Source organism: Bos taurus, chromosome 10, assembly GCF_002263795.3.
Source record: "Bos taurus isolate L1 Dominette 01449 registration number 42190680 breed Hereford chromosome 10, ARS-UCD2.0, whole genome shotgun sequence".
In the NCBI taxonomy this organism is placed as follows: Eukaryota; Metazoa; Chordata; class Mammalia; order Artiodactyla; family Bovidae; genus Bos; species Bos taurus.
The window spans coordinates 15,035,517-15,051,424 of NC_037337.1; the positions used below are offsets into that span (position 1 = coordinate 15,035,517).

At 54.3% G+C, this 15,908-nt stretch overlaps 1 protein-coding gene across 2 annotated transcripts; it reads right to left on the bottom strand.

The window, feature by feature from the left end:
- Positions 1-9,353, bottom strand: CALML4 (calmodulin like 4). Of its 2 annotated transcripts, NM_001034671.2 has the most exon segments (5): positions 3-304; positions 2,905-3,093; positions 4,673-4,813; positions 9,134-9,164; positions 9,266-9,314. In NM_001034671.2, coding segments are annotated over 5 exon segments (462 nt in total). In that variant the 5' UTR covers positions 9,269-9,314; the 3' UTR covers positions 3-206.
- Between the last annotated feature and the right edge of the window lie 6,555 nt (positions 9,354-15,908).

Sequence of the window (15,908 nt, forward strand, 5' to 3'; positions counted from 1 at the left end):
TAGTTGTTAAAACAGTAAAAAATTTTATTAAAGACATGCTAATACCGTAGCCGGAATCATTTTGTTTCCTTGTTGTCCTCTTGCTGGAGTTAGGTTTGTCATCTTGCTGTGTTTGCCATCTCCCGCAAGTGAAAGGAACATTTTTCTTTTCGAAAACCCATCAGTCTGAGTGTTCAGGCCCAGGGGTGGCTCTCTTGCCTTCTCGTTCAGTAGTCCCGCACAGGAATGGTGAGCTTCTGGATGAACTCGTCATACTTCACTTTGCCATTCGGTTCAATACCTGCTTCCCTGAAGAGATCCTCCACTGCAATAAATCACAGTAGTTTTTCAGTTTGGCTTCAGTGTCATACGATAAGGCGCCCAGTTGGGGGTTGAGCCTCAGGTCTTCCCTGAACCTCCAGCTGACTGCTTCCGTAGGTGAGGAAGTAACCCAGTGAACAGAAAAGGACAACCCACTCCCTCCCCCTGGGAGACCATGGAGTCAGTTCTGAGTTCATCAGGCTTTCTGCAGGGGCCAGGACAGGGGGTGTACTGGTAAGGATTCAGTCAATGGAACCACCTTGTACCTTTTTTTTCCTTCAGAAAATATCTGGCTCCTGTGCCATTACTTCCAGAAAGCGTTGGCATGGATTTTACCTTCTATCACCCACCCTCTGAGACACCCTCCATAACAGACATCCCTGCAGCTCCATCCTGGGCCCCCTAGGCCAGTCTATGGCCTGCCTTCCAAAATGACATCCCCCCACCCCAAGAGGGGGCTTGGTGACAAATGGTATCTGCCATATCACCTCTTTCTGAAAGTGTTTTGGAGGTGGGATAGTACAAGAGAAAATAAATTCAACTGTGTCTAAGCTCAAAGCCTACAAAAACTGCCATTGTTCTCTAATGGTGCTCAGAAAAAGAAAGAAACATACATTTACTGGTTCTGGATTCCTGGGATAAAATACAAGCTTGTCCCAGGAGTTGACAAGAAGAGCCAGTTCAGTTGACACTTTTCAATAGTGGCTTCTCAGGGCCCTCCTCATTCTCTTACAAAACTCTCTCACTGCTCTGTGTCAACTTTGCCAGCTGCAGGCAGCCCCCACATGACTCTGGACAGTGAAAAAGTATCCTGCGACTTCCTGCTTAAGCATCCTCCTCAAAATTGTAATTCCTATACGCTGTGTTTGAGCTGATAATACTTCTGAGTACTTTTAGAACATTGAGACTGTAATTTATCTTATTTCATGGAGAAGCTTCTACCCATCAACCACTTGGTTAAAACTGTCCCAATGGACAAGTCCAGTATCAGTCTGCAGCCTCCAGCTGTCCAGAAGAGGGGCAGCTGGAATCTGATGGTGCCTTCTGGTTAGAATAGCACTTCCCTGAAAACCCACAGAGAACCAGTTCGCAAAGGAGGCCGCCCTCACAGCCGTCCCAGCTGCTCCAAGGATGCTTCTGCAGTAAACCAACTTTTCTTTCTGTCACTGAAGGTAAAGGAGTCTTCCTCCCAGTATCGCCTTTCCTGTCACCCACAGCCAGAGGAAAAGGACATCAGTCTCTGGCAGACACTGCCAGTTTCTTTGAAATGTTTCTTTACTGGTTAAACAAATGAGAGAGATGTTTAGGTTTGGGGACCATGGTATTGTTTTAGATCATTAACCTCAAAAATGAAGGCCCCTGCTGGCCTCTCTGCTAACACTCCACCTGATCCGTAAAAGGCTGAGTAGTGTCCTCGGAGCCCAGGAGGGGAGCGTAGCCTGTGATTCCCTGTTCACGTTAAAACAACCACGGTGAAAGATGGGACCGTGATAGCTGCCAGCCTGGAGGAGCGGGGGAAGCTCCATCTGCCTTCTCTAGCGCTATTTTTACTTCCTTTGCACTGTGCCTTTGTGACTGCAGATAAAATCTTAGCAGACTGCTTTATAGAAGGTTAGCTCTTGCAGGGTCCTGAGGGATTGCCTATCGTAACCTCATTTCCCAACAAGGAAACTGAGGAGGGTGAGAGAGGTTAAGAACTCACCTGAGTTCCCCCAGAACAAGGGGAGCCAGGATTCAAGTCTGTTGTAATTTCACCAAAGGCTAAAGGCCCGTCGTTACCGGGGCCTTTTTCCTTCACCCACTGTGTCCTCCGGCCCCAGTCACAGGTGAGCCCTGCGGCCTACCTAGAAATTGCAGCTTCTGGGGTTGGGGGCTGTGGACTCTGGTGGCAACCTGGCGTGGCTGCTGTGGCTGGACCCAGGGCCTGTCAGGCCGGCTGGGAGGACATCTGCAAAGGGCTCAGCATTGGGGTCACCCTCACCATGAACATCAGCCTTTCCCAGAAGGCCCAAGGCCGTCATCTGGCTCTGAGGCAGGAAGACAGGGAAGGTAGACAGGACATTGCTTCTGGAAGAGCTCAGAGCTGGCTGACTCATGAGAAAAGGGAGCAAAGTAACATCTCAATTTAGAAACTTGGCAGCAGCAGCAACTTCAGAAGACAGCTGTGGTGAGAGGAAAGAGCCTGAGCAAGGTCGGGGGGTGGGGGTCCCAGTGTCTGCTAGCCCTGTGTCTAGCTCCTAGCTCTGCTCGTCACAGGCCACGCACTGCACCTGTTTCTTTAATTGGTATGGGGGGATACTAGTGAGCCTAGAGGTGTCATAGTCACTCAGTGAAGGCCCACAGTGAAAGTCAGGTAACAGTAATGCCCAAGTAGATCCTAACTGGGTCTCCCTCCTGTCCCTTCACCCTGGCTAACTTCTGCCACTCAGTTCTCTAGTCTTCCAGGTTCCAGTCCAGAGTTCACCAAGCTCAGCATCTAGTCCCAACGTCCCAGTGCCATCCAACGCGATGCCTATGTAACCCAGGTGGCATGATTTGGACTTTGGTGTCCCCCCAACTCTTAGTCGCCTCCCACTGTTGGGAAGTAGGGACCCAGGCCACTACCTTCTTTGTGGGTGAGCTTCTCCCCCAGTTGCATGAGTTTTGAGCGCAGTTCAGACGCCATGATGTAGCCTTTCTTCTCCTTGTCCGCCATCAACATGGCCAAAAGAATTTCCTTCTTTGGGTCCTCTTGTTTTATTTGCATATGCATGATGGTCAGGAAAGTAGAGAAATCCAGCTCTCCATTTCTGTCTAGGAAACCCCCAAACAGCAAAGTGAGCAAGGAGGAAAAGGCTTCTCTTGGGATGTCAGCTGGCCTCCTGCCCAAGCCTTCAAGGCCAGCTCAAGAGCCACCCAATTCAGGAAGCACAGTGGTGGTGGCTGTGTTCACGGGGAAGAGGCTGCAGCCTGTCTTGCTGAGTTCCCACCATGGATATGCCTCATTTAATCTTCCCAACAACGCTCAGTGCCTGGATATCTCATTTTGCCCACTAAAGAGACAGAACCTCAGAGCACAGTCAACTCGGAGCAGTGACAAGACCAGAATGAAGCACCGCTTCCTCTACCCCTTCTGGATGCTTCTCTCCTGCTCTGAACTGGAGGAAGTGCACCAACATGTCTATCCATGTCTGTCCTCCCCCTTTGACAGTCACTGCAACACATCTACAAAGACGGATGATGGGGCTTAAGCCTTGCTCACTTGCCCTTCCCTTCACTGCAGCCTCCACCCCAACCCACACCCCTCCTCCAGGCATGCCTAGGGCCCTCAGCCCAGGCTGGGCTCCAACAACAGGAAATCAGAAGCGCCCCTGCCCACGGCTTCCTGTCTGAAGGAGACAGAAACCAAAGGAAACCAGCACACTTTGAAGACGGAAGCAGGGGTTCTCGGTGGCGGAGCCCCCTGTCACCAGGCTTGGGGCCTTCAGAGGCCACCCCCAGCCAGGCCTCAGGACAAGCTCCCAGTGCCGCTGCAGTCGCCCTCTGATGGGGCCTCGGGATAACCCCAACAGAGGGTGGGAACCCGACTGAGAGATGGGGAAATGGAGGTCCAGTTGTGCTGTTGATCAAGTGTTCCTTGCAGGCCATCCCTTCCTCTTTCCTTCCTGAGTGTCCAGCTACCGATGCAAACAGCCATCCTGGCATGTGACATTCCTCCATCTTTTTTCTTAAAAAAAGTTGCCACCACCAACAAAAAGCAACTTGTTTTTGGTTGTAAAAGTAGTATATGTTTCCTTCATCAAAAACAGAGGAAGCAAGAGGAATGAAAAATCACCCATAATCACATCAGCAGAGAATAACTTGGTAACATTTTGGGTGGGTTTTCCTCTACGTTTTCTTCCCATTTTGAACAATTTTAGGGAGATCAGTCTTAGAAATGAGAATCTGGTTCCAATCTGGTTCCACCATTGGCTTAAGGACTCAGAAGTTCCCAGCTGGGCTCTGAATCTTGATCTGTAAAACTTGGATTAGGATAGTGCCTCCTTCATGGTGTTGCTGAGCTAAGCACACGACACATCTAAGTCAAGGGACACGTCCATCGAAACAACCTTGGGGTCATCTGGACTGCAGATTTGCACCAACTGCGGTGAAATGTCTGGATCCCCCGGTCCTCTGGGATGGGGCGTCACCCATTGCTACGAGCACACCTGGCCAGGTGCCTCCACACCCAGCCGGAGAGCTCTGGCTAACACGGACCTCTCAAACCTCTGAGCTGGTCACACCCGGCCGGCCTGCCTGCTGAGTCCCTGGGACAACAGCTATAGGGCTCAGGGCCCACCCACTCACCCAGACTCCTCCTCTGGTGGCAGCCGGCCTAGCCGGGCCCACTCACCTATCCTGTGAGTCTGTAGGTGCCGCTGAGCCTCCCCAGGCGTTGGGCTGGCCCCCAGGCACCGCATCACCGTCAGAAGGTCCGTGGCTTTAATCTTCCCCCGCTGCTGCTTGTCGTACAGGGAGAAGCATTCTTTGTACTCTGCCACAGCCCAGAAGGGAGAATCAGGGTCGCTCTTTCACCCTCCCCTGACTTTGCAGTCCTCTCCCCCCTTTCTGCCCTTCCCCTTCCTTTTGCCTACTTCCCACTCCTCCTGCCCTCCTAGAGTGGTGAGACCCAGAAAAAAAAAAAAAAAAAAAAAATCCAGGGCTGTCAAGGTAAACTGAGTTTCAGATAAATCTCAGTCCATGAGGTCGCAAAGAGTCGGACAGGACTTAACAACAACATGTTTACAAAGGTATTTGTTGTTTATCTGAAATGTACGTTTAACTGCATTTCATCTGTCAACCCCATCCCCTTTCCCTCCTGCTTCTGCCTCCTCCCTCCCTTCCCTCCCTGCTCCTGTCCTTAACTGACTAAAACCACAGTGGTAAGAACCTGCCTGCCAGTGCAGCAGACAGGAGACGTGCATTCGATCCCTGGGTCGGGAGGATCCCCTGGAGAAGGGCATGGCCACCCACTCGAGTATCCTTGCTGGACAGTCCCATGGACAGAGGAGCCTGGTGGGCCACAGTCCATGGGGTGGCAAAGAGTTGGATGTGACTGAGGCAGCTTAGCACACACAGGAAAACTTGCTCTCTCTCTCTGCAGGGCCAGCCCAGAGAGACCAGGAGCCCAGGGCAGGGCACCAGATTCCCAGGGGATCTCAGCAAATGCCAACTTAGGTGGGAAACAGGATAATAATGCCTTGGGGCTTGCTGGAAGACCAGAAACCCCCTCTGGGAAGGCCCAGCAGAGAGGCCATCATACATGGTGACAGATATCACAACTGGGAGCTTCTGAGTCCGCTGCTGCAGCCGCCGGTCTCCGGGCTGCTGAACTCTCAAGCCATACTCTCACACAGGCCTGGGCCCCACTCAAGACTTCAACAGGCACTGCCCGGACGTCCTCCCAGCTCTGCGGAGATCATCCTTACTGCTCTCCTCGAACCCTCTCTCCCCTCTGGAGGTGAAGTGGCCTACAGATCCACAGCTCCCCAGCCCAGTGGAACCAGCCCCCACCAGCATCTCCCCTGACCCCCAGCCCTGGAGGCACAGGGAGGCCAGCCAGGAGCTTGGGAAGATAAGGGGTCCTCACAGAGGCCCTGACCACAGGGTGGGGGTGGAACTGGCCAAAACGCCCCTCATGCAGCCCCCGGGACCTATGGGGTAGAGCTCCAGCTTGAGCCCCACTGGGAGCATGCGGGGCCCCGCACTGTTCCCTAGCACCCTGCTTTCTCCCACTTCCCACGGCCAGCTGGTTCCTCAGAGGCCTGGACCAGCAGCTTCTGAGCGGATAACAAAAGCAGCCCCCACTACTAGCGCTTTCCCCCAGGCCCTCGTGCCATCCTCACTGTGGCCCTGTCGGGAGGGACCCCAGTTGTTCCCATGGTGCAGACAGAGCGAGGAAGGCTGGAGCAGCCAGGGGCTCCCGGCAGCGGGGGCAGTGGGCAGCCTGCCCTGCCCAGGAGGCCACCCTGGAGCGCCACTTCCAAGCAGAAGCCACCAGAGGGCGGGAGAGGTGGCCGAAGGACGCCCAGGCCAAGGGCCCCTTCGCGCTGCCGCATTCGGGCCACTCCCAGCAGCCTAGGATTTCAGGGGCGTTGCTAATCAAAGGCAGGCCAGGCGGTGGGGTTTAGAGACAATTATCTGCTTTTATGCCTGTGGAAAGGTTGAAGGGAACCTCCCGCCCTTTCAGAACTTCCCAGAGCCTGAGCTTTGGAGGGGCAGACCACCAATAGGACCTGGTGGCAGGAACCAGAGTGGCCCAGGGAAGCAGGGCTTCACTGGTTCCTGTGAAACCTGATTCCTCTGAGGGCTCAGTGCCAGTGGGAACAGGGACAGAGGGCTGCCCTGCATGCAGGGCTTGAACTCAGCTCCCCCCGTCCCGCTCCAGGGGACCTGTCTTGGCCACCCGAGCTTACCTTCTGTCTGAGTTTGCCTCTGCCCAAGGGGTGGGCCCACTACCCTCCTGAGACCCCATCCTATGACAGTTGACTACCTTCCGACAGTAGCCGGGTGGGGACATCACACTCTTGGGACCGGGAATGGACCAGACTCCACAGAGGGCAAACTGCCTCCCCCATACTCTGCTCTTGGGGGCCCATGGCCCCTGGTATCAGCAGGGCTAGAGTCAATTGGGGGCCCATCTCCTCCCCAGTTACCTAAAATGTGTCTGTCTTCCTGCTTTAAAGATCTGGGGGGTCCTCTGGACTTGGAGGCCACCCCTGAAACAGCAGGGCTCTTCTCTTCCTACTCCTGCCCCGCCTCCATGACCTCTACACCTCCTTGCTCTCCCTGACAGGCCCTCCTCCTGATAGACCCGCCTGCCATCCAACATCATATTTACTTTACTCCTTTCCTTTGTTGTCCCCAACTCCCCCCAGAGGTGAACCCTGTGAGCACGAGGATTTGGGGCTCCAATGTGCACTGCTGTATTTTTAATCCCTAGAACGGGGCTGGCACAAAAAAAGGACTCATAATTGTTGAATGAAAGAACAAATTGGGTTAAATAAACTGGATTAAAATCCCCTTTAAGTTTTCCCTTTGAAAATGCAAACGCCCCAAGGCAAGAAAGAATCCTCCCCAGACCCAGGATAACACCAGCTGTATAGGGAATGGAACCGACTCTGATGACAGCTGTACATGGTATAGACTTAAGGATGTATAGCATCCAACTTACAAGTAATAAAAATACTTTGATTATAAATCCCATCTAGCCAATTGATTATCACAAGTGAGTTTCTGCCAGCTCTTGTATCCATTGCCAACCTGCAGTTTTGATTTAATCATAAGTGAGGTAAGCTGCAGGCCAATGAAGGCAACTATTTTCCCAATGACTACACTGTCATTACACCTGATGAGTGATCTACTATTAAACTATTCCTCACCTTTGTGCAAATTACATCCATTAAACTGAAGTCTTTCAAATCTTCAGCACTACTAATTGCAACAGAGCTATCTTTTAAAAACTTTTGTATAGACAAAGGGACTGGGACATTCTTCCATCTTCCTTTATTTAATAATGGTTCACAAAGTTCCTAAAAGTGTACCACGTAGCTCATGCTAGCAAGAGCAAGCTGGCCCTGGCTTGCATCTGGGTGACATCCAGGCTCAGAGCCAGGTGCGTGACTGCCATCTGCTCTCTCTCTTGCTCACAGCAGCCTGATGAGGCAGTGTCATCATTCCCACTTCACAGATGAGACCACTGAGGCTCAGAGGTGACTAGAGCCCAGGTCCACTCCCTCCCAAGGCCCCTGGTCTTCCCATTCAATCAGTCCTTCTTTCCTGAACGTTTGTGGTCCCTTTCTTTGTGTCAGACTTTAGGATACAAAGGGAAACTTACCTTCTTCCTTTCTAGGAGATTCAGAGGCCCCAGAGGAAGGGTCAGTAAGCCCCAGCACCAGGCTTGGTGGGGGGACGCTGACAGCTGGATTCCAGCCCCGAGACTCATCGAGTCTTGTCTTAAGACTGGGTAGGAGAGGCCCCTACCCTGGGCTTTGGGTTTTAAGAGTCCCTGCTCTGGCCCTCCTTGAGGGGTAAGAATATCAAGGGGCCTACGGGGAGGTGCCTGCAACCCACCTACCCTCTCTCCCTTATAGACACTGCTGGTACCTGGGAACTCTGCACATCCTGCCCAGGTAACCAACCGTCAGTTCATCTCCCTGCTTGAGCTCAGCTGAGCCTCCCCAACCGGGTCTGGCCTCTGGCTTCTGTGTAACCCAACTCCATCGGCTTGGCCTCATGCAAACAGAACCAGGCACTGTGGGAAACGGAAGCTGCCTGGGGCAGCAGGTGGGGGGATTCAGGGAATAAAGTGCTCCAGATGCTAACACTAGGCTTGCGGTCAGGGCAGAGGGACCTCTGAGGCCACCTCCACTGGCCTTCACCCTTTACAGTTGGGGAGACTGAGGCCCGCAGCCTAAACAAAGCACCCTTTCCAAGAGCACAGCCCTGGGCCCCGCTCTCTCTCAGCCAGTTACAAAGCCCCCTTTTCAGCTGGGGCCCTCGGCCACAACCAGCTGGTGTCTCTCCGACCAGCCCCTCTCCCCCTCTTCCCCCAACTATCAAGTTCTGGAGGAGAACCGAAGTGCTCCCTCTCCTGTCAGGCCCTCTAGCAAATCACACTGACCAGTGTACTACGGACAGTTCTTACCTCCAAGCATTATCCCCCGCCCCTCCACCAGGCCTTTCCTGGTAGCAGTCGGCCCCCGGCTCGTGGGTGGGCCCAGCTCTCCCACCAACAAAACATGACCAGAACAAATTGCCTAATGAGACCCATATTTTGCTGTGAGTTGCTAATGAAAGAACAAACCAAACCTACCATTAATTTGGTCCTGGGAAAGAAACTTGGCCTGCAGCAGAGAAAGGAGAACAGTCAGGAAGGGACTCCATGAAAGCCCCCTGCCTCCCCAGCCCAGGGCAGCCTGGCCAGGCCACACAGATCCTCACTCACCATCGCGGGGCCTCCAGCTGCCACCCGTGGGCTCGCTGCTCCCAGGACTGCCTTCCTGTTCCCCTTCCCGGCTTCAAGTCGAAAGTCCGCCCGGCGGGGTGGAGGCCCCGGTAATAAATCCACGGCTGCCATGGAGACCAGGCCCGCCGCCAGGGGTCAGATTCCAGCTTCCTGTGCTCTGTGGTTGCCTGGCTGTGGGGTGGTGGCAGGCTGGGTTTTGAGAGGTGGGAGCTGCCCGAGGGCTTCCCCGGCACTCAGTCCTGCACCAGGAAGCTGATGTTCTGTAGCCAGAGGACAAAGGCCGCTGGTCCTTCCTGGGAGCCCTCTGTGGACACTAGGAAGGGGTCACCCAGAGAGGGAATCACTGGGTCCCCCCAGGCCTGCCTTCAGGGGTATTTCTCTCTGAGGATTGCAGTAGGGGCTAAATAGAGTTTCCTCCTAGGTGTCGGGCACTTTGCACACCCCCTTTAGGCACATCACACACCACCTCATTAGTTCAGTTCAGTTGCTCAGTCGTGTCCGACTCTTTGCGACCCCATGAATCACAGCACGCCAGCCTCCCTGTCCATCACCAAGTCCCAGAGTTCACCCAAACCCATGTCCATTGAGCCAGTGATGCCATCCAACCATCTCATCCTCTGTCATCCCCTTCTCCTCTTGCCCTCAATCTTTCCCAGCATCAGGGTCTTTTCAAATGAGTCGGCTCTTCGCATCAGGTGGCCAAAATATTGGAGCTTCAGCTTCAACATCAATCCTTCCAGTGAACACCCAGGACTGATCTCCTTTAGGATGGACTGCTTGGATCTCCTTTCAGTCCAAGGGACTCTCAAGAGTCTTCTCCAACACAGTTCAAAATTCTTTGTTCTTTATAGTCCAACTCTCACATCCATACATGACTACTGGAAAAACCATAGCCTTAACTAGATGGACCTTTGTTGACAAAGTAATGTTTTTTAATATGGGAAGGAAACCCCCACGTGACACCACAGCCAGTGACAGCCACCTCCTCCACCAGAGCCCTGGATGCCACACACAGGAGAGAAAGGCCCCTCTGAGGAAGACTTTGGTGCCCATTCCTCAGCTCTGTGCCTCAGCATCCTGGCCTTATGTTGAGAGTCAATGGCCAGATGGTCTGTTTTCAGCATGAGTTAGTTCCCTCCCGTCCTTCTGGGGGTGTGGTAGGTGCCTGTGCTGGGGTCTCTGGCCCCACCACAGGCAACTCAGGGGACTCGGAGGGAGACCTCTTAAGTGACTTTCCTGGTCAGGAAGGCTCCCCGTTTTCTTCCTTCCCCTCCACTCCCCACTGCAGTTCCCACCCCTTCCAGCAGAAGCTGCTGACTTTCCCCGTTTCTCAGTGGTTTGTCCACAGCCCACCCCTGCCCCCACCCACTGAGGAAGTGAACAGGGATGGAGCTGCAGCACTGGGCACAGCTGGGTTCTCCCCCTCCTTCTCCCAGCTCCCTGTTGTATCCCGTGTCCACGGCTGGTGGCTGCCCTGCCTATGGGGCTCCGACTCCAGGGCCCACCCAGTCTGTCAGGACCGGCAGGTACGGCCACACAGGTTGTGCACTGTACCAGGGCTCCTGGTCTGGGGGCCTGGAAAGGGCTGCATGTGTGCAGAGGGACCATTGGTAATTTGTAGAAGTTACATGGATTGGGGGGGGCGAGGGGGGGCTTTCTTTGTCCCCTGACCATTTCCTTGAGAAAGGTTCTCTTTTCCTCGACTTCACACCCATTTCTAGACCCAGAAAGTTTTAGCTGGAGGTTTCTGACTCCTCCCAGTTGGGGCTGAGGAGAGGAAAGGCTGGTGGGAGCAGAAGAGGCGGGGACCTTCTATGAGCCTTACAGTAAGAAGAGGAGAGGGGACGTCAGGTGGGGCCTTGGCAGGGCCTGAGGCACAGAGCTGACGCTTGAGGCGAAGCCTGAAGAGCCAGGCCCGGGCTCACTTGGAATCACCCTGTGTCTGGAAAGGGGCTCCTGGGGGAGACGTGACCGTTGGGCTGTACGCCGAGGTCCTGCGAGCCTCGTAGTAGCCCAGCCTCAAGACCAAAGAGCCCAGAGACAGAGACAACAACTTATCAGATGGGGGAATCTTACATAGCTGAAGCCACATCCTGGAGCAACACCCCACTGTGGACGGCAGACGGCAGGCAGGACATGGCAGCACCGTCTGCTACTCTGGAGGAGGAGGCGGCTACCAGTTATAGAGAGCATTGACTTTAGATAGGCTCATCAGTTACCAGGGAAACCAGCTGGGGGCAGGGGCAGGCATGTGGACAGTCACAGATAAAGGCCTATGATTAACAGGATTGAACAGTCCTGTGTGTGAAGTAGGGACTGGTGGAGCAGGAGATGCACAGACAGCAAGTGAACAGCCATCTTGAGGCCTATGATTAACAGGATTGAACAGTCCTGTGTGTGAAGTAGGGCCTGGTGGAGCAGGAGATGCACAGACAGCAAGTGAACAGCCATCTTGAGTGGCCTGGCCATACACCCACACATCTTGCATGACTCTTATAATCCTGGCCCTGCCCCTCTTCTGAGATATCCCTGGGGTCAGGTATGCAGAGGTGCATTGCAACCAGATACCACAAATATAACTACAGATTGTTGTTTTTGCTGTTTAGTCTCTAAGTTGTTTTCGACTCTTTTGCAACCCCATGATAACAGTAGCTAGAAGAATACCAAGAATTCCCAGGTGGTGCAGTGGTAAAGAATCCGCCTGCCAACACAGAAGACACAAGAGACACCGGTTCAATCCCTGGGTTGGGAAGATCCCCTGGAGTAGAAGTGGCTACCCACTCCAGTATTCTTGCCTGGGAAATCCCGTGGACAGAGGAGCCTGGCAGGCCACAGTCCAGGGGGTCGCAGAGTCGGACACGACTGAGTGCACACACAATCAAGAGTAAGACACAAAGAATGCTAACGATAGTCATTCCCCAAGAGGTGGGCCAACTTTGGGTGAAGTTTTCATGGAAGTCCAGAGGGAGACCCTGCAGTCAGACTTGCCAATGGTGACGCCAGGACTTCCCTGGTGGCTCAATGGTGGGAAGTCCACCAGCCAACGCAGGGGACACGAGTTTGGTCCCTGGTCTAAGAAGAGCCCACATGTCTTGGAGCAACTAAGCCCTGCACCATAACTACCGAAGCCTGCACATTCCAGAGCCTGAGAGTCACAACTAACTAGCCCCTGTGCTGCAACTGCTGCAGCCCGTGCGCCTAGAGCCTGAGCTCCACAAGAGAAGCCACTGCAGTGGGAAGCCTGTGCTCTGCAGCTAGAGTCGCCCCCACTCTCTACAACTAGAGAAAACCCACGCCAACAACGAAGACAGTGCAGCCTTAAACAAGTAAATAAAATGGTGAGGCCACCACTGTCACCTGGTCCCCAGATTCCCTCTGCTCAGGCTGGGGAAGAAATGTAAGATGCTTACCAGGCACAGTACAGAGGAGACCACGGCCACGAAGCAACGCACAAGCAGCGACAGCATTCCGCGCTCACGCCACCCCAGCCTGCGGTCGGCGTCCCAGCCTGCAGTCCGCACAGCTGGCGCCGAAACCTGGAGCGGGGGTTCCAACAGACCCTAGGGGTCATAGAATGGTGACTTCCTCCAGTGGAGGCCTGGATTAGTGACCTCAGTAGTGGTCTCAGGTGGGGCTGAGTGGAGGACAGGTGAAGTCTGTAAGACCCTTTCTAATCCTATTCCCCACGAAGCGGCAAACCCACACCACCAGAAACTTACCTGCCAGTCCCAGGCCATGGTATACTGTGTTCCCCTGGGAGTAGATCCTGCGGTCAGGACAAAAGCGGTTGGACTTGGATGGTGCTGACTAGTTGCTTTGGGGTCACCATGGCATAGTCTCTGGGTCGACTGATCCTGGCACGTTCAGTTATAATGTAGAAGGCTCAAGTTAGCCTCCTAGTTCACATGTCAGAGAGTGGATTTCCTGTCTCACTTGCTGGCTAAGTATCTATCCTTCCGCTTAGCCCAGCAGCAGGGGAGGAGGGTTGTAGGGCAGGTGGAAATGCCAGTGTCTCTGTCATCTTTTATAGGCCAGCTCCTGATTCTCATGGCCCATAAACTGGTTTCCTTGGTCGCTATTGCAGCCCTTTCCCCATAGGGGGCGTGCGGCCACCAGCACGCCCTCTTGTGGTTTCTACCAGATTTATCCAGATGCTGTGGGATACAGGCCAGTCACTGCTGTCCACCAGCGTGATCACCCCAGACCCACCTATCAGTGTGCCCAGCCTCTCAAGGCCAAGCCTCTCCTGTATTTCTTGGGAAACATTTTCAGGAAACTTCCCCAAGAGATCTCAGTCAAGAGGGATATGAATCTCCAAGGCTCCAATAATTTGATGTGATATCTTTTCCATTCTAAATATTCTTTCATATCCAATTTTATTCACTTTTTAAAAAAGTTTTCTTATCAAGCACACTCAAAACTGTGTAAGCCTCAGACCCCACAATCAGATGTGGGCCCACTGAGGTGATATCCATTAAGTCCTTGTATGGAGAATGGCCTGGGACAGGCTTTGGAGGAAACACAGAATCAACGTAGGGAAGAATTGAGGTGACTGGGGAGGTGGGGGCCCTTGTGCTTTGAGAGGCCAAGGCTGGAACTGGCTTACTAAATTAAGATTGTGTAGAGTGTGACCTGCTGAGTGATGGGGGGCAGACACAAGCCACCCACACGGGGGTGGCTGGCAGCACCCTCAGCATCCAGCTCCCACTCTGGGGAAGTGAAACCCGTGGGGTCCTTTTGATTGAAGGCAGTTGGGCTTCCCTGCCAATGCCTGCCAATGCAGGAGATGCAAGAGATGCAGGTTCAATCCCTGGGTAAGGAAGATCACCTGGAGGGTCCCTTGGAGAAGGAAATGGCTACCCACTCCAGTATTCTTGCCCGGAAAATCCCAGGGACAGAAGAGCCTGACAGGCTACAGTCCATGGGCCCGCAGAGTAGGACACGACTTAGCAACTAAACAAGTTTCAATACATCCCCACCAAGAATGTGAAATCACAAAATTCATTATTTCAGATCCCGGAAGCCAGGGGGCCCAACGAGCCAGAAGGGCCGTCCTCATCCCAGGTCTTGAGCAGGAGCTATTGAGCAGGACAGCAGGCATCTGTTACTCCCAAGGCGGTGGGGGCGGATGTCACTAACTTCTCATGGGTGTAAAAGGTGGCTGGGAAAAGCAAAGCAGGAACTTGCGGCAGGTATCCTAAACTCCAGTCTTCACGTCTACACTCTGGGTGTGAGGAGGGTTACCACACTGTAAAATGCCTCAGCAGCAACTCTGAAGAACAAAGCTGCTTTCCTTAAAAGCTGTTTTTCTCATCACAATACAGCCTACGATTGTGCGTCTCCTGTCCAGTCCAGATGTCTTGTGGGTTCTAGGAACGGGAGACCATAAAGCCTCTGGTGTCTGGGTGGTGAGGCAGAGGCCCTCAAAGATCAACGGCTGAGGCCTCCAGGGGTCATGTGACTTGCCCAAGGCTAAGTGCCAGCCCCCCACAAACCTGCCCCCCACCTCCCCCCAAAGGACACCCTCTCTGCTTCAGTTTCTAGAAGGCGCTAGCAACACAGCTTGGGGGCTCCATCTGCAGACGCCCTCTGCTGGCCCCAACCTGGCGACCCCCAGCCTCCTCCAAAGAGAGCTGGGACCTAGAGGAAGCCCTTCTTGCTGGTGACCCCCAAACTCAGGATCCGGAGTGGCACAGACGGCCAGGGGGCAATGGCAGCACCTGCTTTCAGCCAGACAGGGCCAAGGAGGCCCTTGGGGTCAGCCCAGGGCTCCTGCCAGGCCCCAGACCGGCCACTCCCTTCCCTGCTCCAAGGACCCTCCTCCTCCTGCCTCCCAAATTCACACCCCAAGGAAGCAGCAGCAGCCAGTGGGGCTTGGCTCCACACTGCCTTTATTCATACTGCTCACCCCTGATGCTGCCAGCAGACAGGGACTCACCGGGGCTGGGGGGACCCCTACATGAAAGGAGGATTTGAGGCAGAGTCCCTGAGAGCACAGGAGAGGAGGGGAGGGCAGGGAAGGCAAGGCAGGCCCCCCTGAGCCCCTCGCACGAGTGCAGGCCAGCAATGCTGGGAAGCGAGGCTGCGTGCCTGGCCCCGGTGCTGGGGTGGGGGGCATCTTGCCAGAATAAGGGCCCCTTTCCTGGGAGCAGGGCCACTCGTGGCAGGCGTGGATTCAGGCTGAGACACGCTGACAGCCCCACGATGTCTGCCTCTAGTGAGTGCAAGTACCTGAGAACTCTGCCTTCAGCGGCTGCTCGGAAACCTTGGTCAGGTGAACGAAGTGGGTGCCACGATCCCGAAGGCGGGACAGAGACCGAGCTCCCGGGAGAGAAGGTGGCTGGGAAGGACCACTGCCAGACCCTAAGATCAGGCCGGCAGTTGGGGGAGGGCCGGCTCTGGCTCCCACCCCAGCAGCCTGCGGTGGGGTGAGGATCTGGGGTGCACGTACCCCTCCCAGGGTTGAAGAAGGCAGGGAAAGGAGGAACCATTCACCCCTCCCAAGGCTGCCCGAGAGGAGACGGCAACCAGCCCTCAGCCAACTTGGGACCCGTCAGCCCGTCTGCTGCAAACGTGGCCCAGGGAAGGGGGTGCACTGCAAATGAGCACACACAAGTTCACG

Excerpts from the sequence above, each read along its gene's own strand:
- CALML4 (XM_005211366.5), bottom strand. Across the intron at positions 3,094-9,133 it reads TTCCCAGGACCAAATTAATG|ACAGAAATGGAGAGCTGGAT; the intron begins GTAGGTTTGGTT and ends GGGGTTTCCTAG. Across the intron at positions 305-2,904 it reads GAAGCTCACCCACAAAGAAG|TGGAGGATCTCTTCAGGGAA; the intron begins GTAGTGGCCTGG and ends GATTTATTGCAG.